Source organism: Vidua macroura, chromosome 14 (genome assembly GCF_024509145.1).
Source record: "Vidua macroura isolate BioBank_ID:100142 chromosome 14, ASM2450914v1, whole genome shotgun sequence".
Lineage (NCBI taxonomy): Eukaryota > Metazoa > Chordata > Aves > Passeriformes > Viduidae > Vidua > Vidua macroura.
Window position 1 is genome coordinate 6,396,971 of NC_071584.1, and position 16,575 is coordinate 6,413,545.

The 16,575-nt window shown below is 34.4% G+C and overlaps 1 protein-coding gene across 11 annotated transcripts in view; it reads right to left on the minus strand.

The window, feature by feature from the left end:
* The window catches only part of LOC128814626 (protein fantom-like), a 40,156-nt gene that overhangs the window by 10,354 nt on the left and 13,227 nt on the right, over positions 1-16,575 (minus strand). For 7 of the 11 annotated variants that reach the window (XR_008439430.1, XM_053990638.1, XM_053990639.1 and 4 more), the window contains 9 exons: positions 12,504-12,643; positions 10,156-10,262; positions 9,894-9,944; positions 8,542-8,721; positions 7,770-7,887; positions 6,166-6,618; positions 4,950-5,101; positions 3,377-3,460; positions 1,008-1,179 (listed from right to left, as the gene is read on the minus strand). Coding sequence is in view for 8 of the 11 variants with exons in the window: in XM_053990638.1 (XP_053846613.1) it covers positions 1,008-1,179; positions 3,377-3,460; positions 4,950-5,101; positions 6,166-6,618; positions 7,770-7,887; positions 8,542-8,721; positions 9,894-9,944; positions 10,156-10,262; positions 12,504-12,643 (1,457 nt within the window). In the remaining 3 variants the exon portion in view is untranslated. Of the gene's footprint in view, positions 1-1,007; positions 1,195-3,376; positions 3,461-4,949; positions 5,102-6,165; positions 6,619-7,769; positions 7,888-8,541; positions 8,722-9,893; positions 9,945-10,155; positions 10,263-12,503; positions 12,644-16,575 lie in introns of those variants that run through there. The other 4 variants (XM_053990643.1, XM_053990645.1, XR_008439431.1 and 1 more) reach the window with 4 other exon arrangements.

A 16,575-nucleotide genomic window follows, 5' to 3' on the forward strand; every position in this document is an offset into this window, starting at 1 on the left:
ATAAGAAATCTCATAGCAATAAATTTCCTTTTCTAATACAAAAAGAGTAAGTTCCAGGTAAATCTTTTCTTCCTGTGACTCAATGACCTTTAGAGTAATCTCATCTGTATTTTTTCTGGTTTGTTAAAAAAATAATGTTTTCCAGATACAAACTGGCTAATAGAGTTAAGTCCTCTAACGAACTAAGTATGCACAGCTGTTAGCTTTATTTAAGAATATGGCCTGAATTTCTTCTGATTTCCTTTAACACCATGCATATGCAAAAGAAAAATGCACCTTTTTTCTTCAGTAAAAAAGTATGCAGGTGCATTATCTTCTGGAACATTCCAGAGCATTTTTTCCCCATGAAGCAAATTATAAAGACAACTGGTATTCAAAATCAATACTCAGCAAGTTTTTCCAATCTTTTTAATGAATGCTTATGCAAAAGCTGCCAACAACTAAACATAAAATTTTAGCATTCTGCTTCTGCTTTTATTTTAAACTTCGTATCATGGACTTGGTTATTGCTATAATAAACAGTTTAAGCTTTGAGCTGGAACAGGATGACCTGGCTTTTATAATCTTTAAATAAATCTAATAACTTCGTGTCACATATGTGATATAGCATCCTAGCCCTCTCACTCTCTGAAAGGATTCTGGTATCAGCATTGGCTGTTATCTGCAGACAAAAAGAGCATATTCATTAAAATAGTTTTTGGAACAGCATAGATCTAAAGGAGAATACGAAGACATTTAAAATAGAAGGCAGGTTTCCTTTAATATTTTACGAATCTAAGTCATATATCAGATTTTTGCAATCAATTACAATATGACTTCCATTTGGGAAGAAAACACATCTTATCCATCACCTAGCTTCAGCTGTAGAGTATGCCAGAATATAATTTATATCATGAAGTTTCTTATAATGAGGCAGCTTCCACTACTAGTATGAAATGCTTATGAAAATGGAAAGAGACAGATTTTTTCAGAAAATACATGTACTTATTAATAACAATGAATTCTACCTTCTGGTTCTAATTCTTCAATTATTTCTGTCTCATCTCTAGAAGTAGTCAATGTTTGGTCAGCCACCTGCTCCTCTGACAGATGAGAGAGCTCTTCTTTTTCCTGCTGAATTTCTTCAGCCATCTCCTTCACTTTGTCACCTGACAGTTGTTCAGCATCCTGTACCACATGCTACAGAAAGATAAACTTACAGTCTTTATAAAGCTCCTTGAATAGCAGAAGTTACTGAAATTCAAAACTTGAAGAGTTACGGCCCACGTTCATTATCCAGAGCCTTTTAACAACTGTATTGCTTATGCAGTGCAGGAAACAATGAGAAGGTGTCAACTGCTGTAACATATAATTTATATACAGCAGAAAGACTTTTATCTAACTGCATTTGTGAAAACATAACTATTATTATAAATTTTGTACCTGTCAACATACATACAGCCTGTTTGATTTCCAGTTTAATTTATATTTGTTTTCTACAAGTTCTACAAGACTCAGTCAAAAAACCCCAAAACACACACCGTACCCAAGAAGAACTTTTGACAGCTAAATTTACACACATAGGCCTGCACATAATTTTATCTGTGTGCATGTCAATTGATTTTGGTATGAATGTTACTATCTCAAACCTGTAGTTAGGTCATTATTATAACTGTAGTGAACCCTATGGAATTACATTTTAAATGATAAAGTATTTCCGTATTATTTTCAAATACAGAGCCCTAAGTTAGGAATAAAACAAGGGGAAGCCTTTAATATACAGTAGACAATTAAAATACAAAAGTAGGTATAAATTTACTGGTGGAGAAGCATTTGGACAGAAAATTACATCCTCCTTTGCCTCCCTGCATTACCATCACAGGTTATTGACCTCTGCTAGAGCTTCTACATATGAGGCTGGACAATTCTTACAAGCAGTTTGGGTGAATCAAACCATTCATCCCACCTTTTAGTGAGTCTCCTTTTTTATTTGCTTTGGCATGTATCACATTGACAAGACATTTTATTAAGAATTAGATTCTCTGCTATTGAGAAAATGAACTAGAAAATGAAACAGACTTCCCATTTTAATCTGCCCAACTTCTGTTTTTCCTGCATGGATAGTTTCTTGCCATTTCATCACAAGACTTAGACATCAGAGAAGGCCCAGCTGTTCCATTATTTAGGCCTAATAGTACTTTTGCCTTTAACCAGACAATGAGGCTTAAATTTTTAAAACAGCTAGAGGAGCTGCCAACCCAGCAACTTCTGATGGAGAAGACTTCTGATGGTGACCAAGTAGCTGTTGCAGAAAATCCTAGTTTGTGAAAAATTGTCAAACTTTGAGAAGTTACTGTTTGGACAGCTGAAGATATTTTGTGTGTGCAACTATCCGGCTAACATTTCAGTTTTTCATATCTAAGCTCTCAAAAGATTATATTCACCAACATTTGACTTTTTGTTTTTTGAAGTTGATAAATGCAACATATTGACTTAATTCTTATTTCCAGTCTATACTCTATAGCTCTCAATGAAGTTCTAGTCATAGTAAACTAAACAGCAACAGAATCTGTTAATTGAAAATTGATGTTAACTTTTAAAAGAATAAATCCAATTAAGTAATTTATGAAATGAAAAAACTCCACAACTAGTTTTTAATTAATGCAATATTATTAATATTATAATGGTATGTAATATATAAACATAACCTTTTATAAATGCCTGTTGAAGAACCTACCTTTACTTACTGGATTTGCTTAAAACACAACCTATTCTTAATTCTCTAAATGCAAATTATTTCAGAATAAAATTTACACAATGCAGCAAATACATTTGAGTTAGTTCCATGCAGACTCTCTTAGACTCTGGAAGGATGTACACATGACAGTGTATCCCAAGTTAAGAAGTATCATTCTTTTCAGAATGTGTGCAATCTCAGCTGATAAACTTAATTTTAGAGATGACACTGAACTGTGTCAAACTGTGTATCCCATTAGCCCAACGCTCAGGATCTGTTTGGATTAAGCTGGTTTCTATAGAGGCATATGCAGTGCAACTGGTACACTGTAGAAAGACACTTGAATAATGCAGAGAGCTGAGAAACACAGTGCAGAGTGAGCTGATTAGTCCTGTTAGAATCTACCCTAAGCCAGTGGAAATTGAAGCTTGTAAACTGTGGAGGATATCAAGCAGTTCTGAGGCAGTCACACAAACATCCCTGCATTGTGTCCCCCATCTATATGCAGTACTATGCTATCATTCATTGTCTGTGACATCACAGTATTGTGCTGCTAAAGTAATCCATTGTTCTTAATTATTAGTTCTACAAATTGCCCATATGGAGCCACAAGTAGCCTTTCATGCTTCATCATGGATGATAGAAATACTTAGAACTTACTGCCATCTGTATTGCACTAACATCCAGAAAAGAGACTCTCTTGTGTGCTTGAGCTGCACGCTGCTTAGTTTTGAGTGCTGGAGTCTGTAAGGAACAAATATATTGAAGAACATTTATTGCCATCTTATTTTACAATAAATTATGAGGAACCCTAATTTTTTTCAAAGCCAAATCTAATGGCGCTAAATTTAATTCTAATCAGACACAATTTAACAGAATTCATATACAACATACTTCTCAGATTACATCATGGAACCCATGGAGATTTTATATATAATACAAATTTACATTATGGAATAATATAAAATATTAGAGTTATTTCAGACATAGAATATTTTAAACAGCTTAGGTTAAAAAAAAAAAGCCCACTAAAAAACTCTAGTATTTTAATTTATACATTTCAACCTGTTTGCTTTTATTTCTTAAATGACTGTTAAAGATGTTTGAAAGTCCCTTCTTCTTCTGTGGCCCTTATTTAAATGTGATTATACAGTGAATTATATTTTCAAAATTCTCTTCAATATCCAGCTAAAAAACCCATTGTGAAGGAATCTCAATCTCATAATACTCCAATGTCAAGAACTTCAAGACCTTTTTGAACAACTGCTTCACCCACTCTACGTATCCGACACCTAGCTGGTTTAAAATTCATGAGTAGGATACTAAAACATCTGCCACTTACAGCTCAAGAAAATGAAATATAATGTCAAATGTTCTAATGATAATTTCAATAAAAATAAAAAAGTTTCAGACTTTGCCTCTTCAGACAAGGTATAATTCAACTAGTTCTTGATCTTATTATATGAAAAACTGCTAACGTATTTTCCAGTTCAAGAGTCTTTAACTTTATTACACTTTGAACACATCAAGACTTGACCTAAGCTATTTGAACTTAAAAAGAAAGAATTGAACAGTTTATCAAAACTATTGCAGAATCACAGAATGGCTTGGATTGGAAAGGAACTTAAAATTTAGTTGCAAATTCCCTGCCATGTGGAGGGACATCTTCCACTAGACCAGGTGCTCTAAGCCCCATCCAACCTAGCCTTGGACACTTCCAGGGATGGGAAAACCCCAGCTTTTCAGGGCAACCTGTCCCAGTCAAAGGAATGGCTGGAGTTTGTCAGGAGAGGGACAGATTGGACATCAGGAACAGGTTCTCTGCACAGAGGGTGGTCGGGCACTGAATAAGCTCCCCAGGGAACGATCATGGTCCCAAGGCTGCCAGAGCTCCAGGAGCATTTGGACAACTGGGATTGTCCCAGTTTGCATTTGGAGAATTTGGGATTGTTGAGGTGTCTGTGCAGGGCCAGGTGTTCAACTCATTGATTCTGATGAGTGCCTTCTAACTCAGCCTATTCTATGATTCTATGAAGAATTTCTGCCTTCTAATCTAAACCAACTTTCCTTGAGTTTGAAGTCATTCCCCCTTGTCCTATGCCCTTGTAAAAAGCCTCTTCTCTCCAGCCTCCTTGTAGGCTTCCTTAGGTACTGGAAGGCTGCAATTAGGTCATCCTGAAGCTTCTCTTCTCCATGAAGTAATTCTCTCCATCAAGTACAGACCCAAACATACCTTGGATAGTTGTTCGTGCTCCCTAAAACTGGGTGTTATATATCCCAGATCCTTTGACCTCTGTTTGTAGGGAATAATAGCTTGGTCCATAGGAACTTGTAACCTGATCCAGTATTCTACAGTACCATAATTTTTAATGTGTCCTGTTTTTCCTAAGGAATAAATAGGGGATTGCATTAATTTTCTTTTCAACATTAAGGTATGTTACTCAAAAGCTAGGAAAAAACACAAATTCAAGATTTAGAAAAGCCACAAATTAAAGATTGTGCCTATGCATTACACCAGTGCTGGTGATGTGAGATCTGTAGTTCATGTTAGAAACATAAACAACTCTTCAGGCTCCCATTGTATGATCCAAAATCAAAACATGGCCATTTTTCCCTACCTACATATTTACTACAGGGTCAAATCAAAGTTCAATATTTTTTATCTCCTTAAGGCACATAAAGGTTAGGACACTTTTGTTTGTTAATAATTAGAAGTGTCCCAAAAAGTGGTATGCAATTTAAATTACTGGCAAAGGTACCACTTTACAATGCCTTATTAAACCAGATTTTCTACAACAGTGGGCAGTTAAGAGGTCACTGAATATGCTGATCCAACAAAACGTTTCTAGAAGAAAAAGTAAGCCGCAAAGAACATTCAATACTTCTTAGAAGTGTCTTGTCCAGGATACCTTAAAATTATTTTAATATAATGAATATGAATGTGCCTAAAATAATCCACAAAATGTAAATAAACACCCTCCTAGATTATGCTACTATATATATATATTATTAATCATAATCACCATAATTTGTACCTTTTTCACTATTATATGGTGAACTTTGTCTTACCAGTTTAGATTACACTGTTTCTTCTTTTGTTTATTGATAAGGAATGAGAAGATATACTTATGACATTCAGCCCAGATAAAAAGCATTGATGTTTGATATGGGCGAAGTGGGGGTGTCTCCTTTATTGGGTTTTTTCCCTCCTACCCTGTGGCTATATGCTGTTATGGCCAAAATTGCACCCATCCCAGCTTTCCACAAATGTTGGCAGAATCACAAGAACATGCTGCACATCCAACAGAAAATACCATTCTTGTAAACACTTTGTTTCCCACTTTTGAAATACTAATGCACAAATTAATTTTTTGTCAAATATGCATTATTTATAACTTGCAATATAGTGATATATAATCAAACAGAATACTTTGCAATATCTTAACTACCAACTAAATTTGCTGTGTTGTAGATCTTGCCGTCATTTTCCAAGATTTCATGGAACTTAAGCTGACAAGAAGCAATTGTTTCATAATCTATGCCATACGCACGATGAACCTCCAGCATGATGCTGTTTTCCTGTATATAGTGAAAGAAGCTATCATCAGACTGCACAAGAAACTGAGAAGTGAAGTCATATGATGGGGTCTTCCCATGAACTACTGGGGTTATCTGAAGTTCAAAGTCATAGAAGGCGTAAGTACAAAAGGTAGCAGGTTCCCAGTCACCAAAAGTGAGCATAGCTTCAGAAGAGAAGATCACTTTGGTGATATGAATTTCAAAAAGGTTCTCTCCTCTTTCTAAATGAACAGTTTCAACAAATCCACCCACTGGATCACTCGGCAATACTTCTCGTCTGGACTTAAGTGGTTTTGTATCATACACAATGTCTCTTAGTTGGGCTGCAACAGATAAAATAGAGTTATAATATGATTGTCTTTTCAAAAACTCAAATACAATTAATGACTGAGAAGAAAGGATAAAGGCATAATTCAATTATCTTAACAATGTTACTTTCATAAAGGCATTATCAAAAAGAATTCATACACTGAATGCCCACTGAGCACACTGGCAACAATCAAGAGTATTTTCTCAATGGAGCTGCCTCAGTATACATAGACACAGGCTTCTAACAGTTATTATCAGGTTATATAGGGGAGTTAAAAAGGTGAAATTCAGAAGTCTTAAGCAATATTCAAAGTAATTATCACTATGCAAATATAGCAGATTTAAGATGCACATTTTTGTAGGGTTGATCTAAATTTGCCAGAGAAAGAATTAATACATTTGACTTTTAACATCTGTTATATCTTGAGTGGATAGAACTATCAGCAAAGACCTTCACATGTTTCCCAGCCTCAGGTGATAAGTGGTTAATAAGTGGTTAACACAGGTTGGATGGGGCTCTGAGTAGCCTTCTAGTGGAAGATGTCCTGCCCCTGGCAGGGGTTTGGAATGAGATAAGTTCCAACCCAAGCCATTCTGGGATTGTATGATTCTAAGAAATCAAAATACATGCTTACAGAATTAGGACATAAACCATGATGCAGTAGATGCAACTTGGAGACAAAACGTGAAAATTGTTTCAACATCAGAGTTTGTAAAATATCCTATTTGAAGCTTCCTATGCACCTTTTACACAGTGAAGCCACTAAAAAATACATGAAATTCATCCTGTTTAAATACTATGTGAGTACATTATAACAAGACTTGAGGAATTTTAGTAACACAAAGTGATTCTGTAACGATATTACTGCAAAGTAAAAGGTTGACCATAACGTATGATTTATTAGAAAAAAACAAGTTTGGTCATTTTATTCTTATTCAGCAATACTTGCAGTATAAAAATCACTTTGTTGGATTTGGTTTAGTTAATAACTGTCATTTAAGTCAACAAAAATTAACTGAAATAGATACCTTTGCATGAAAGAACTGACCTTTCTACAAGTTTTAGGAATGGAAAAGCGTTTCAACGGAAGAACAAATTTAAAACAGTAATTTGGAGGAGATAAAATATAAAAAAAAATTAGTGAAGACTATGATTTAAAGATACCTTCTAGTTTTCTGATACGTGCAGCTCTAATATCAAGAAGATGGGTATACTGTTCCAGTTTTAACTCATAGTCTTTCTGTAGACTTTCCATTTTTCTTGTCATTGTTTCTACTTCAGTCTGAAAAACAATTGCATGTAAAAAGAACTTCTGAGGATTGTCTGTATGGATGTTGCACATGGCTTCTGGCTACAAGTTAAAATACAGTTAGATTTGAGGAAAGAACATTTAGAGTATGCAAAAATAGCAGCAGTTTTTCACTAATCAATACAACACATCAGTTCTAAAGTCAGCAGTCTAAAAATGCCAATAAGAAAAACAGAGTAGCTTTTGTTTTAGGACAATATACCTAACAGTTTCTTTAATGATTTTATTATTTTAAATGCTGATTAATTGAATGAAAAGTCAACATATGATCTGCACTACTCCAACAGTGGAAGTAGAAAGAAGACAGTGAAAGCAGAGTGGTATGGAAAAGGAAGCTTATTTGATAAGCACGTTTACTATCTTACCTGTGAAGACCTGGTAGGAGCTCAGAGAGAAGGCACAGTCTGAGGGTAGAGGGCAGGATGAGCTAAAAGACTACAATTTAGTCACTTGGATCTCATGTTTTTTAAACAATATTTTCAGCAACAGCAGATTTTATGTTTGGTTCCCTATGGACAGACTGGCTTCATTGCTGAATTTGCAAGTCTTAATTATTACAAGTGTCAGAGCTACAAAAGTTAAAATGTTATTATCAGGTTATTTCCCACTGTAAGTAGAGTTTAGTACCTGGTAATCTTTGCTAATTTTGTGCTGCACAAGTAACAAATTCCTTGTCTTTTCAAGTTCTTGCACTGTTTCCGCATATGTTAACTGCAGCTCCTGCAAAGAGCGTTCTAAATCTTTATGGATATCATCTCCCACTTTTTCCGAGAACAGAAGGTCCACATTCTTTTGTTGCTTTCGATCCTGGAGCACATTTGAAAAATTACTAAAAAAGATTTTTGCAAAAGATTTGCATGCATCTGCGCATGGCTTAATGCAATACTGGCATATACTTTTGGTACAACAGTAAGGCAACAAGCAGAACTTTATAAACTTTAAGCACATGGTAACGCAAAAATAGGAATGAGGTAGACTAGAATGTGTCAGGATTGTTTTCAGCACTGTAATCTCATGATTATCAGGAACCAATTAAAATGTATCAGATATTCAGAAGCAATCACTCCTGTCTATCCAATGAAAATACAAACAGATATATTTGCCTTTCTCACAATTAATAATCCTGCCTCCATAAATGTACAAACTCCGAATTATTATTCTCAAGTCTACATTCCTTCTGTTATTAATACTGGGGAGTTAGTTTTCATTGAGGTTTTCTGTATTTTTTTTTGTTTTTTCTCATTATCATTATATAATCATCATTATAGTAAACACTTCCTCAAGAAAATAAAACATAAATTACCCAAACAGTGGAAACATTGCAAAATTATTTGTTCACTGATTTCTTCCTCTCACTCCATTTTTAATTTATGCAAGAGAAAAAAGAATAGGTATTTTCTGAGTATTTTTATTTTTCTCTTTTAATAAACAAAGAGAAGTTCCTAAGCATTGCTATACCACATATTGGAACTTCCATGCTTATGGTACAGTTGCATCAATTATAGAATTAATAAACAAAATTGGTTTTGGTAAACATCATAGGGATAACAAGATGCCACGATAAGTCATTTTACTGAGAAAAACTTAGTTTTTTTAAAATGGCTATGAATCTGATTTAATTCACTTTTGTTGTTATAATGAATTATTTACATAAATTAAGATTTAATTCTGGCAATTTTTTCATCTTCCCTTCTGATTAACTGTAACTAAAAAATGACAAGAGCACACATTTGACCTTGAGGCATCAACTACTGAAAGATGCTCAAATAATTCAGCCCTTGAAAATTCGAGGTGTGTAGAAAACATATAATGGTCACCCAAGGGTTTAACAAAAGAAGAAAAAACCCAACAAAACCAACAAAAACACCTTGCACAAATGAGAAAATAAGAGAATCCAAAATATGGAATTCTAGAATGGTTTGAGTTGAAAGGGTTCCTAAATACCATCTAGTTCCAACCCCGCCTTCTTTGTAAGATACCTTTATAAGGAAGATGGTTTCATTGACTTCTGCCACACTAACATCACTTTCCTGAAACATAATGGAAAGGTGTTACCAAATGTGAATTGAAATACATTCAGAATAACAAGATATATTCTCACTAGACATGATCTTTTGCTTGATAGCATGAATAAATGAATACTTATTTTTCTATATTCTTTGACTTTCAAGAAGTATCTGCACTATGCCTAAAACATAGAGGGGTTTCTTTCCTCATATTTGAAACAAAAATACAGTTCACCTTGGTTAAAAACTTCACTTGATTTTTCAGATCATCTAGTTGTTGTTTTTGTTCCAGGTAGCGTAACTGCAGGTCTTTGTTGTCTTGCATCAGCTTTTCCTTTTGGTCTTGATATAGAAGAACAAAATATTATACTTAATTAAACATGGTTAAGAAAATTACAAACTTGATTTTTTCATATTAATATATGCATGAAAATTTCGTTGCAAAAAGCAGAAACGAATAGGGAAATCGTCATGTCCATGTTCTGGTTAGGACAGGGTTAATTTTTGCAAGATGTCAACTTTTACTGACACAACAATACTTTTCCATTAAGACAATCATTAAGAAATTGTACTTATTAAATAGTGTACTCTGTAGAACAGTACTATAAATAAGAACAACAAATGCAGCAATGCATGAGATTTTGTTCACATAAAATAAAAAGTATTTAGACAGTGTATGTATAACTAAGTAAATAGATACAGTGTATGAATTTATGAGATGAATGACAACAATCCTTGCCATAGGAATTGCTTCAACTTAGATTTCGTACTAGCTTATTTCAGTCTTTTAAAACCTGCATGAAACACTACTGTTAGTGGTTCAATGAACATGAACCAAACACCTATTGTAATTTATGGCTGAGAATCTGGGAAATACTGGTAAGATGAGAAACACGACTATACATGTCTAAGGGAAATGAGGCCGGTGGAAGAGTGATATAGCTTCTGAAAGTACCATATTAAAAAAAAACCCAGAAAACATAGTTAGAATGTTACTCCATTTTCTATCTAAATACATTTCTTTTAAGTATTACAAAGCACAGTATGATGTTATGGCCAGAAAAATACCTCTAAAACAACCAGATCAAATTATGGGGTCTTTCTAAAAGGGAAATACAGAAGGAGGACATAGAAAATGTCAAGATGATGTTGGTCTCCTGTAGCACTAAGAATTTTCAAGGCTTCGCTTATTTTACCATCTTAGACATGGAAAAGAAGTTTAGGAAAAAGATTTCTATGCCAAACTACAAAGGGTAGACACGACACTATTTTTCTACACTAGTTCTAGGCAGTACGTTAAGACAAGCATTAATTTCAATTCTCATACTGAACTTCAAAGAGGAATGTGCAGCAAAGGCAGACACTCTGAAATATGTGACTGAAGAAAGTTATACTGCCTACGTTTTGTGAAAGACAGAGCTGTAACCAAATCCTATATACACAGGCCTAGAAGGATATTAGAACATCTACTCCAGCTGCAGCAAGTCAATTCAATAGAAATCAAAAGTGTAGTACTCTGGTGCTTCAGTTTAGGAGTACAACAAGCTACCTGGGGAAGGGATGGTAAATACCTGACAGTTAAACATAATGCCCACAGGAGGGAAAGAAGATGGAATGCCAGTTTTTTCTTAATCATGTTACATGTAACAACTGTTAGTATGTCATAACTTCATAATAATGTAGCTTAAGGCATCTTTATTTTAGGATCAATTAAGGCTAATTTTGCAAACACTTGCTGTGGTCAAACAAAATGTTTAAATATTCAATCTGGTATGTGAAGTCAGCAGAGCTACTGAGAATCCTAATGGTAAGCATGTGCTGAACTCAACCCATAATCATGATTCACAACAAGTTGGCCCACTTCATTCCATTGAATTGTTCACAGAAATACACCTCTTAAAAATACACATTTGAAGAATCAACTCTAAACTAAATATCTTCACTTTCTGTCTGTGCTTGTCTTTTGTAAACTTCATACTGCTACGGTAATCAGTGTTGAGATTTTAAAAAAAAGATTGAAAGGTCAGTATTCACTAAGAAGTTGTCCTACAGCATGAAGAAAACACATATGAAATAATCTGATAATTAGATTAAAAAAACCCTGTTATTTTAAATGTACAATGCTGTAAATAAAAATTAGTATATACTGAAAATATTTTAAAAAATCTGAATTAATGAAATTGAAAGACAATGGTCGCCAAGGGCCTATATGGGTTTCACAGCTTTGTACAGTGAACAGAATAGTGGTTTATAATTTCAGAGAGACTGTCAGAGGGGTCTCTTTTCCATAAGAACTTTCAGTGTAGAGAAGAAATACTGAATAAAGAGTAAATATGAACCCAACAGATGAAGAATGAATGCAGATGAAATTATATGAGCCTCATTCAGCCCATATTCTGCATTGGGTCATATTTTGCACTTAATAGATAGTCATTACTTAGGTGTGTTTAGCAAATCTACACTTAAAATGCAGCTTTGAAAACACCAGCAACAGAGATTCCACTTTTCTGGGCAGTATATCTCAACTCCAACATGGGTATAATCTCACACTTTGAGAAAATACTAGTTTTCTCGGAAATATACCTCTTTCTACTTTGATCTTGTCAAGGATTTCATTTTTGTCTGCTAAATCAGTTTTGATAGCTGTCTCTAGTTTAGCAATTTGCAGTTTCAGTTGCTGTTCCTTTGATTTCCATTGCTGTTCATGGGGTAGACTGAAGACACTGCAATAAAATATATGTTATATGAAAAACTTTTAGAAATCAGCTTCAGCAGAAAATAATCAAGAAAAAAACCTTTTAATAGCACAGAGACCACTGTCATTGTGGCTGAGGAATTATGTAAACATATGTTGGTCTGCTGCTCTTGAAACCCAGGTGGCTATCTCAGGACACAGTTAAAAAACATGAAAGATTTGTGGGTTGAGCAAAGGAGCTGGCCTTAATTTAGAGCTCCAAAGTTAAAAAAAGTTGGTAGCATGCAACATCTGTGAGACTAGGAAAGGAACTGAGATGCATATGTCAGAATAATCCACAACTGCAAACTTCAGCAAGTGACAACTACAAAACCTGGGTTTTTTTTGTTTACAAACCCTCCTAAAGTAGAGAATTGGAAACATCCACCTGATTTCTTTTAAATTTGTGAGACCTAAAGTCAGTTGCCTGGTCAAAGAAATGTTGACCACAAAGTGACAACAGTTTTCTCATACTCTAAAACAACAATACTGATGCTGATTAAGAAGCACATATAAAGTAATCCTTCTCCTACTTGAAGAAATAAAAAAAAAAAAAAAAAGTGGGAAAAGAAATTAGAACAACTATTTTGCCTTTAACATTATTTGCTTGTAAATTGATAATCTATTTGCAAGGACTGCATGGATACGGAATCAGAACTGCTGAAACCACAACAAAATGTGTAACTCAGACTGAAATGAAAGTAATTGTATTATATAATTTACAGTATAATTCCTTGCAGGTAAAAAGAAAAAGCCATGTAATGTGCTTTCTTGTAACTTAAGACAGTAAGTACTATGCTCTTCATATTACTGTTGTTCAATTCTTGCATTCTTATTGACTGGAAAAATGTCCATCTTAACAAACCATAAAGCAGTTTATTCACTTACATATTCTGTGAAAAATCATAAACTGTGGGAGTTTTTTAAACAAATGAGTTAGTTCCTCAACTCTTTCCTTTGCAGAAGCTCACCAGTTAACAAATATATTATATATATATATATATATATGTATTGAAAAATCTTCTGAAATCTATTTTGCAACGTATCTCTCCCAGAGATCTACGTAACAAGGCCTCAACCAAAAAAAACCCAAAAAAACCCAAAAAACAAAACAAAAAAAAAAAAAACAAAGGAGAAGAAAGAAGTATTGCAGAAGGAACAGCCCACAGAGCCTTGCAGACTGTACCTGCAGAGACAAAGAGAATGCCTGCTCTGATGGGTGACTACATGCAGTGATTCTGAGTATTTTTAAGTGCAGTTACATCAAAAATACTTGAGGAATGACCTTGAGGTTAAAGAAAAAAACCTATTACAGCATGAACTGTAGACTCTGAAGTATATGGCAAGGGTTTATATCCTGGATTTGTGCTCTTCTTAAAAACTAGTTTATTTCCCTGTATTTTGTCGTTTCCTCATAGTACACCTAACCTATTTAATACAGTTCTCCAGGCATAGAGCATCTTACACTTTGACAGATTGTCTTTTACAGCATGCATGAACTTCAGGAATGCTTCTAAGTCCTGCAGTAAAATAAGATATATTTTACTCTCCTGTAATTTTGAAGATAATATGCAGGAAATATAATGCACTGCACACAGTATCATTCCATAGCACTGCCTAGATACAGAAGAGATACAGTGTGTTCTCTAATTGCTTAAAGTCTCATTGGTCCCATAGGGAAAGAACAAAGCCTATCAAAAAAGGTATCAAACTCTTAGTTTTCACATTTCTGAAAGCGCTTTCACGTTTCAATGACAACTATATGTGCATTTGTTAGCTTTAGGTACAATAACTTCATGTAAAGATGTAGCTACATCTAATTCAGTTGTTTGGAAGACTATACTGTCAGAGAAACCATTAAGAGTTACTATGATGGCAGTTCAAGATTTCAGTGCTTAAATTAAGAACATTTCAGAAGACAGGTTTCATCCAAGTCTATGTAATGCCAATGTTTATGCTGGTTAGTTTGAATTGAGTCCACTTGTGTTGTTTCTTCATTTGAATTCTAAGATTCACGTGTAAAATCTGTCACATCTATGGCACTTCATCAGAGTTAAAGCCATGTGGATAAACTATAATGGTCAACCACATCGGGCATTGTTTCTTTTGAAGGAATTTAAGCATTGTTAGGTTTGCATTACAAGGTCATATGAAAACCACTCCTCCAAACCCTTTATCAAAATGTATTGTTTTCTTGGACAAAGAGTAAATAATAAGAGTCAACTGACAAATTCATACTTGTTCTTTGCAAACTTTTCAGGTGCAGTTCTGCAGTCTTGGCTTTGGCAAAATTGCTATCAACTTCCCAAAAATAACATCATCAAAGGATGGATTTGTGCCTCTTTTCCTCTATTAAAAAGATTTATTAATTATCTAGCACCTGTAGGCACTTCCTACACACCACTAGCAACAAGTAAGCTGCAATAGAGTTCCCTTGTAAAAATAGAAAAGGCTAGCCATTAAACAGTGGTTATAATGAAATTACCAATTTTTCTTATTCCTTGTTATTTGATGTGCTGGTTTTGGCTGAGACAATTTTTTTTCCTAGTGGTTAGTATGGGGCTGTGTTTTGGATTTGTGCTGAACACAGTGATGATAATACAGAGATGTTTTTGTTACTGCTGAGCAGGGTCTGGAGACAAACAAAGCCTTTTCTGGTTTTCATACTGCTGTCCTGAGGAGAGGGCTGCAGGGGGTGTGGGAAACTGGGAGGCAACACAGGTGACAGGGAGAGCAGATCAAAGGAATATTTTCTAGTACATAAAGTGAGAAGAAGGAGGAGAAAGGGAGGACATTTGGAATGATGGTGTTTGTCCTCCCAAGTCACTGTAACATGTGATGGGGCCTTGAAGGTGCGGAACACCTGCCTGCCCTTGGGAAGCCAGGAAAGAATTCCTTGTTTTACTTTCCTTGTGTGCACGACTTCTGCTTTCCCAATTAAACTGTCCTTATCTTACTGCACAGTTTCTCTAGCTTTACCCTTTAAATTCTCTCCCCAGTCTCTGGTGGGGAAGTGAGCAAGGGCTGTGAGGGGCTTGGCGTCTGGCTGGAGTAAAACCACAATATGGAAAGATGACACATGAATCAACATTTAAATGGGACTATATGAAAAGACAGATGAGTTTAGATAAAAGAACAGCCATATTGTAGGTTACTGCATAGTGACAGAAGCATATTTAAATTTATTTAGTTAAACATCTTCTTAAACTCTCCATGATTTAAGTAGAACAGAAATATCATAAGTTGATTTGTTAGTAAGTGTTACTTTTCTGCATAATGATAAAAGAGAGAAAGAAATCATAATCAGAAATATTTATAACATGATCACATTTTGGAGGAATCTACAACAATGAATTTAAGTGATAGACAACTGATCATCTGCCCCTATACAAAACTCTGAGTATTGTGATAATACAACTGTTACATCTCATAAGTAAAAAACTGTTTTAAGTTATTTGTACTCATCATTTTTCACTTCTATAATTTTTAATTTCTAAACAAACAGTACAAGAAGCATAAGAAATATTGTAAGAATTCTATAAGCAAAATTTGGTATCACTCACATTCTGTTTAGTCATTGGTATTTTTTTGATAGACATCACACTGACAAGCCAAACACTTTAAGAGGAGAAATAATTTCAATACAAGAAAATATGTTAAGCATTTTACATACTTTCTGAGGCAATTATTAACTCTAAGATGTGTCTTATTATGTAACCCTCTTTAGTGCAAAAAAAAATCACAGTTTCACAATAAAGGAAGAGCTCATTTGAAGGTAATTTTTTTCTTTCATATGCTTGCGGCAATTGGCTAGAATTATTTATTTCTGTATCAGTAGAAGTGAAATGATAGCTATTACATAAGAAACAAACCACACGTCAAAAATAATCAGTGGAAAAGCTGTCAAATATCAAACTTTAT